General features: G+C 45.2%; 1 protein-coding gene across 1 annotated transcript in view; it reads right to left on the bottom strand.

The window, feature by feature from the left end:
• The window catches only part of trabd2a (TraB domain containing 2A), a 53,922-nt gene that overhangs the window by 28,530 nt on the left and 17,892 nt on the right, over positions 1 to 7,500 (bottom strand). Inside the window, exons 3-4 of the mRNA XM_068705496.1 lie at positions 989 to 1,135; positions 331 to 505 (exon numbers count right to left, since the gene is read on the bottom strand). Coding sequence (XP_068561597.1) covers positions 331 to 505; positions 989 to 1,135 — 322 coding nt within the window. The remainder of the gene's footprint in view (positions 1 to 330; positions 506 to 988; positions 1,136 to 7,500) is intronic.

Genomic DNA, 7,500 nt, shown 5'->3' with positions numbered 1-7,500 from the left:
TCAACTGGGATTTCTGTCCCCTTCTTCTCGTTTTCTCTTTGTCTACATGAGTTTTGTTAAGCTGCTCCGTTTGTTAAGCTGTCCTTTGCAGAAGTGCTCTCGTAACAAAAAGAGGAATTTAAGTCATTTTGTTGGAGAGATAGAAGTAATCTTATTGAGTGCTTTGATGAACGGAGACTAAACAAAGACCTGAAATACCTTCTTTTTTTAGTCTGACATCTTAGCCTGAAACACTGGCATCTCTGGAGATAATCATGTAACGCCACTGAAATATTATTCTTTGTTTCTATATCGCTTTTCATTCATTTCCAGTACATCGTGAGCACCAACCTGCTCCAAAGGCGAAAAAGAAGCTCTTGTCGGGGTGTTCCTCCAGCAGCGCCTTGACCCTCTTCCCCATCCTCTCGTTCCTCTTGTAGATGAGTTCCTGACGAAAGTAGCTGTCTATTTCCTGGGCAGTCACCTGCTCGCTGGGTGGCAGTGTCACATTATTGAAGTTAGGGACCTAGAGGGTGCAGGGGGTGATGGTTCAGTCAAGCCCACAAAGGTGAAAAGGAGAAGAGAGAGAAGAGGGAGAAGAGGAGATTTATTTTGTTTTGTGTTTCCCGGAGCTTTTCATTCAATTTTCACACAGTAAAAGAAATTCTGAAAACACATAAAAATGTGTATTCACACTGACCAAGGTGAACTGGGATTGTTCGGCGGAAGAATAGCAAACATAATAGAGAGAAAGACAAGGCAGGGATAATGGAAGGAAGAACAGAAGAAGTAAATCGGCGATAGAGAAGCTGAGAGAAGGGATGGTGCAGGAGGAGGTGTGGGGGGGATGAAAGGTGGTCAGAGGGTTAGGGGTGAAGGTAAAAGGTCAAGGGTCGTGTCACTGGGACACTCCAAAAGGTCAAGGGGTCAGAATTACTCTTAGCTTATTAACTACATTGAAAGTAGTTAAAGTTCACTGCTACATAAGATGAGATAGGATGAGACTGACCTGTGAGGTGTCGTGATTGAAGATGATGGAGTTGAGATCTCCACAGTTGTAGTGTCGGATGAGGTCTTCGGTGGTGTACGGGACCTGCAGGCTTCCCGCCCTTAAAGACTCCTGCTGTAATAACGTCTGGTTCAGGGCAAAGATCACCTAGAATGAGACAATTAGTTTATTTATTTTTTACCCTGATGGAACCCCCAAAGACTCTCTGGCCTCGTAGTTGTATATTGATCCAGCGAAAAGCAAGGAAATGTATATGTGTGTGTTCAAAATAATTATAATAATGCACGACTTTGCTCATGATCACCAGTTTCACCTCTAAAACAGATACAACTATGAATATGTTCAAGTTAAAAGACTTCCTTGAGTTTAGAATGACTTAAGTAGTTTAAAACTACTCAAGGAAGTAATGTTGCTCATGTTCTGCCACTGAACGAGAATTATAGATGGAAGCTGTGATATGAACTGACAAAAATGAAAAAAAAATAGGTTTCATTTCAACAAGATGCGTTTCCTCTGTTACAGTCGATCACAGATGCAAACCTATCCAAACAAGACCAGCGGTCTCTTGACATGTGGGCGGAATTGTATTGATCATCTGGGGACCAGGAATCCGTCAAACAGTTATTGAGATATTTCAGTGTGGACCAGTGGTGGGCCGTCAACTGACAAACCCAAACAGGTGGTTAACAGAGTGAGATACTTAGATTTACTGAACTGCATAGCAAAGGAGACTGTTTGAGTTTTCCCTGCCGAACCCCTCTGTGCTCTGCCGCAGAGACTCGGCTATTGTGTGAGCGTGAAATCAGCCAGTGTTTGGTGAGAGGAGCCCGGTGAGCCTGCCGCCTATGATCAATACCGCGAGGACACACACATATATGCATACATGCACACAAATACACAGGGAACACATACACACTCTGAAGGTCCTATGGTCTGCGCATAGACGACTGAGACGGACACACAAAGAAACCACCGCCACTCACCTCAGCGCATGCTCTCCCTCTGATCTCCCCGCCATATACACACACACACACACACACACACACACACACACACACACACACACACACACACACACACACACACACACACACACACACACGCACACACACACAAACGCACACACACACAAACACACGGACACCTTTCACCCTGCAAGCCATTGATCTTGAGCCCCATAAAAGAGGAAAGTTTGTATGGCTTATTTGTTTCTCAATGGGAGCAATCAGTCAAAGTGAAGATGTGTTTTGTCAGCTGTGGAACTATGTAAATGTGTCTACAGTACGTCTGCATGTTTTTACAACTCAGTGTGCATGTGTGTACGTATTTGTCTGTGTGTGTGTGTGTGTGTGTGTGTGTGTGTGTGTGTGTGTGTGTGTGTGTGTGCGCGTGCACTTTCAGATCTTTGTCAAATGAATTCTGTATTGATATGCATACCCGTACGCCAACCCGGGGCCAACCCAAGCGGCTGTTTTTTTTTTTTTGTGTGTTCATGTTCTGCTTTCTAAGGTGCTCTGATGACACTTTTCTCTGTCGGCCGGCCCATTGTGGGGAGCCTCGGTGCGGCAGAGGAGAGGAGGAGATGAGGGCAGCCTGGAGCAGATGCCTTCTTGTCAGGGGACAAAGAGCCCCTCCGTCACCCTCTCTTCTCGTCTCCCCTGCGCTCCCTCCAGCTTTCATCGGCCGCGCATCAAAGTAGCGCTCTGCATATGAAAAGGGCCCCGTCTTTATGCCACGCAAATTAGCCTATCGCGCCCCTCCCCGACTCATTTCACAAAAAACACCCTCACATCTGTGCCACGTCCGTGAAGGAAGGCCCTCATCTGCAAGGTCTCCCCTTTTTCTCAGCTCTCTCCTCTCCTCTTTCTCCGCTCGCCGTGCCTTTCAGCCCCTTAAATTATGGCTCTTGAGGGAGGAGGAGGAGGAGGAGGAGGAGGAGGAGGGAGAGCAGGGGGAGAGATAGAGAGAGGGGGGGATCAGTCATAGCCGGTTAAAAAGAAAGAGTTAAAAAAAAAAGGGGGAGGTTAAGGGATGGAAAGAGATAGACAGGAAGAAAACACAAGCGAGAAAGTGAGGGAGGATACAGAAAACAGGAGCAGAGCGAAAGAAAGAAAACCTTAATGAATGATTTCTTTCTTTCCACTGTGATCCTCCTCTTCTGTTAGTGCACTGTGGGTCAGCGGGTGCATTTTCCCACTCGGCTCCTTTCATCAGGTCTCCCTGTTTCTTCTTCTCCTCCGCCCCCCCCCGTCCCCGTCCCCGTCCCCGTCCCGCCCCCTCTAGCACGCACACACAGACACACCCCTTGCTGATATCAAAGCAAGCAGAGCCAATGAAAGTCAATAATTGTCCTTTGTCATGGAAATGTCCCCCCCCCCCCCCCCCCCCCCCCCCCCCCCTTGTTGAGGTGGAGTGGGGTGGGTGTGTGCATCCAGAGCAAACATCATCACAGTCAGATTCCCACATGTGGAGATCTGGAGTGTTCCGCTCTCGCTCTGCAGCACGTTGCCCTCGTTTGAGATTTGCGAGAAAAGTAGCGAGCGTGCTTTTGGGGAGTATCTTTGATGCATTAATTGCATTCATGAAATGGTTGATCGCCTTCCAAAAATCATTAGCCTGTTGAGAACAGTAACATCGATTCATCAACCTATCATCAACTGTACGCACCGGGGCCTAATATCAATTTTGCCAGCAGCGGCATCATTAGAAGTGAGATGTGTCAAACGGTTTCACACAGTTCCACGAAAGCAGACTACACACTGAACACTGAAGCACCCGCACCATCCAAGAGCATCAGTGATGCAGCATAGCGAGCAGTAGTACTCGCCCTTATTATTTGAAAGTCATGATTTGAACATCTAGTGATCTAGTCAAAGTCAGATTTCATAGACTTTAAGCACAACGGACTATTTGAATTCATTGTTTCTACTCCACTGAGGCCTCGCGTCATCGGGCTGTTATCGAGCTGATATCAAGTAGTCTGAGCGGTTTCATCGCGACGGCAACAAATCTGAGCCGTCGCTCGTCAAATGAGGCGGAAAGGGGGCCATCGTAAATTAGCAGAACAACGTCAATCTGGCAAACCAGTTGAGATTCCGAGGATGAAATATGAGGGACAACATCTGAACTTTTTACTGTTTGTTTTAGCTGTAATTCATTCCAACTGGTTTGCTTTAAAGCTGACAGCAGCGTTGAGCAGAAAGCCCACTTTTAACGGCACGACGGCCTCTAACACCCGGCTGCTTTCACGCTACTTCAGTTCCCGCCCCGGTATATTTTAACACCGCCCTCGTGTTCAGCATAACCACAACGAGTGAAGATAAGATAGCATTTAATTAGTGTCAGCAACACATTGTGTCTGTATATAAACGTACAGTGAACGTAAACTGTCCGTGAGGTCCCGTCACTGTATGAATCTGGTGCAATGGGAGCGGCATATACACACAGAGATAAACTCCTTGTATGGTACATTATTCTGATTGTAAGCGCTGGCAAAGGAGTTGGAGAATGTTTTCAGTAACTTCATTTCCTATTTCATTTTGATAAGAAGCTAAAGGAGAAGCATGTGTGCGCCTGCATGCAGCTATTGTTCTATCGATGTGTTGTCTCTTGTTTTTCTGACTGTGTGTGTGAGCAGAAAAGCAGTTTCAAAAAGTAGCCTGTTGTCCTCACTGTGTGGACTAACCATGTGCTCAGACAGCCACACACAAACACACAGCACTTGCAGCCCTGGCTATCTCCCAAATATAAATGAAGACTTCCAACAGCTCGTCTGTTTCCTACCGACTCGCTGATGCTATCAGAGTAATGCAACTCTGACTCTCTCTGTCATACATATTACACACACACACACACACACACACACACACACAGAGGGGAAGGGGGGGGGCGTCGATGATGTCGACCAGAAATCAGAAGAAAAAGAAACACGACAGCTGAACCGAAAGAGAGCAGGACGGACAGAAAGACAGAGACAGTTGATAATGAGAGAAATGGAGTCTCAGCGCTGATGTTATCAGTGAGATCTCAGAGGAGGAGAGGCAGACAGAAATAGACAGAGAAAAGGGTTCTGAGTTACTTATGAGTGACGTTATCAGTGAAATGATAGTCGGAGCGGTCGGCCTTCAAACAAGACATATCAGGAGCACAGCAGCACTGCCAGGTGTTTCAAAGAGACTCTGAACTCTAGTTCTCAGGTAGTCCCACATTTAAACACCAACACCTGCTTATTTACAGTGGGGGGGTTTTAACTGCAGGAAGTAACAAGGTGAGGTTAAGGGATGGATCTTAGCCGCAGATTTTAGGGCTGATTGTGACAAATCGCATGGGACCCAATATATGAAGAGGCATAGGTCATAATGTTACACCTTACATGTTTTTCTAGTTTCTTAAAAGTTTGCAAAGGTCTCAAATAGATAATGTTGTCAAAACACAAATCATTTTGCCCCCCCCCCAAAAAAAGGCAAAATTCTGATCAAAATCTGCAACTATCAAATCAATAGATAAGATTACCAATCTGGCATTCAATACTAATTTGCAGTACTTTTCATTAATGACATTTTTATACAATTGGAACATTTTGCCATGACATTGGGTCAGAGTTGGAAACCATTGTAACTCTGTGAAGCTGACTGCAGCAGTCATCCTCTGAAAGAAGTGAGCTCAAACTATTTCCAGTCGCCGTTAAAGCCTACAAGTGGTGACAATGTGTCATTCAAAATGCCTGGTGGAGTATTACCCTTAGCATAGCTGACGGAGAACCACTTTTTTTTTTCTCTTTTCTTAAATTCTTAGAAAAAAACATATTTGGGTGGTGGAAAATGTTGCTTATTGAGGATCTGTGTGATGTGAAAAAGAAATGTATTTTCAAATGTATCCACGTTTCTAAAGAAATGTCTGTGAGGAGTAGCTAATGGGTACTGCAGCTGCAACAAATGGTCACAGCCTCATTCAACAGGTATTCACTGAGAGTCCCCATTCACACACACACACACACACACACACACACACACACACACACACACACACATCTGCACATGCATAAATCTTTCACCACTGCACAAGTGAGCTTTCACTTTCTGGCTGAAGCCCCACCATTTAAACACACACACCTGTCACTTTGAGTTATCTGTATTGTTTTTACGTCCTCTAACCTTCCTCATCTACATCTTTTTCCTCCCCAATCTCCCCCTTTTCTCTCCTTCAGTCCTTCCATCTCCCCCGTGAGCACATTTTCTGTTACTTCTCCCCCCCTTGCCTACACCTTCGCTCGCACTCTCTCTCTCGTCCATTCATCCTCCCATCATTTCATTCCTCCCTTCCTCTCCTCTTTGATCCGGTACATTCCCTCCCTCCCTCTCCTCATATGCCTCCTTCCATCCATCTCTCCCTCCTGTTCTCTCTCCTTTGATCCTATACATCCCCTCTATCAGCCAGGTCTTTAAAGATTTGACCCCTGCATTCCTCAGGTCGCTCATGATCTCCTCGCTGCATGTGTGTGTGTGTGTGTGTGTGTGTGTGTGTGTGTGTGTGTGTGTGTGTGTGTGTGTGTTTTTGTGCATGTAAGAGGGTATACACCTGTGCAAGATTAGGGCGTTTCTCTGTGTATTTGTATGTACATGTCTGTGTCTGTCCATGTATACATGGGCATGTGTGTGTGTGTGTGTGTGTGTGTGTGTGTTTAAATGCTTCATCATCGTGGATTACCGCAGCCTCTGCGGGGCTCACAGCAGACCTTTGAGGATAGCTTTATTCGTTCTCAAATATAAGACGAAAGAGAGGCAATATGGGGCCTTGATTTCCAACACAGGAGAGAAAGAAAGAAGATGGAGCGAAAGACAAAAAGAGGGATGATGATTTCATTGCCAAGCCACACAGAGAAAAATCCCCAGGCCTACATCTTTGACAATAATGATGACCGAAAATTGTCCCCCCCCCCCCCCCCCCTCATTTTGAAAGGAAAATCCACCCTCCGGTATAATTGATATATCCTATTCCTTTTGATCTTGAACAGTTCAATCAATGAATGCTGACATGAGCAGCTCTCTGCCGAGCCAGACAGCTGAGGTCAGTGTGCACACATGAAAGTTTCTCTCTCTTCTAAATGTGCATGAAAAATGTTTTTCACTATATGGGATAAATCAAAGAAGCGTTTATTCTCAAATGAATAATGTATTTTCAGCTCTGCAATGGTTTCAACTAACGATGATTTTTCATTGATTACTGAGTCAATTATGTTTCCGATAACTCAATTTATCTTTTACATGAACCGTAAAAAGAAGACGGTGTCCACGATGACGTCTGATCAACAGTCCGAAACCAAAAGACAATCAATTTGCAATAAGTAACAAAATATTTAACCTGAAAATGACTTCACAAAAGCTTTGATTTTAGCACCCATGCCATGAAATTGCCAGATGATTTATTGCTTTATGTGTCCAACGTTCAAGTCTGTGGGCGTTCAATGCTGCACCACGTCTGCAAGACACATCTCCCTGTGAGGACAGTAATGG

Source organism: Cebidichthys violaceus, unplaced genomic scaffold, assembly GCF_023349555.1.
Source record: "Cebidichthys violaceus isolate CVI_PGR_0920_01 unplaced genomic scaffold, fCebVio1.0.p SCAF_12, whole genome shotgun sequence".
NCBI lineage: Eukaryota > Metazoa > Chordata > Actinopteri > Perciformes > Stichaeidae > Cebidichthys > Cebidichthys violaceus.
Note: the sequence above shows the minus strand (reverse complement) of the source record. Positions and strands in the feature narration are given on the sequence as shown.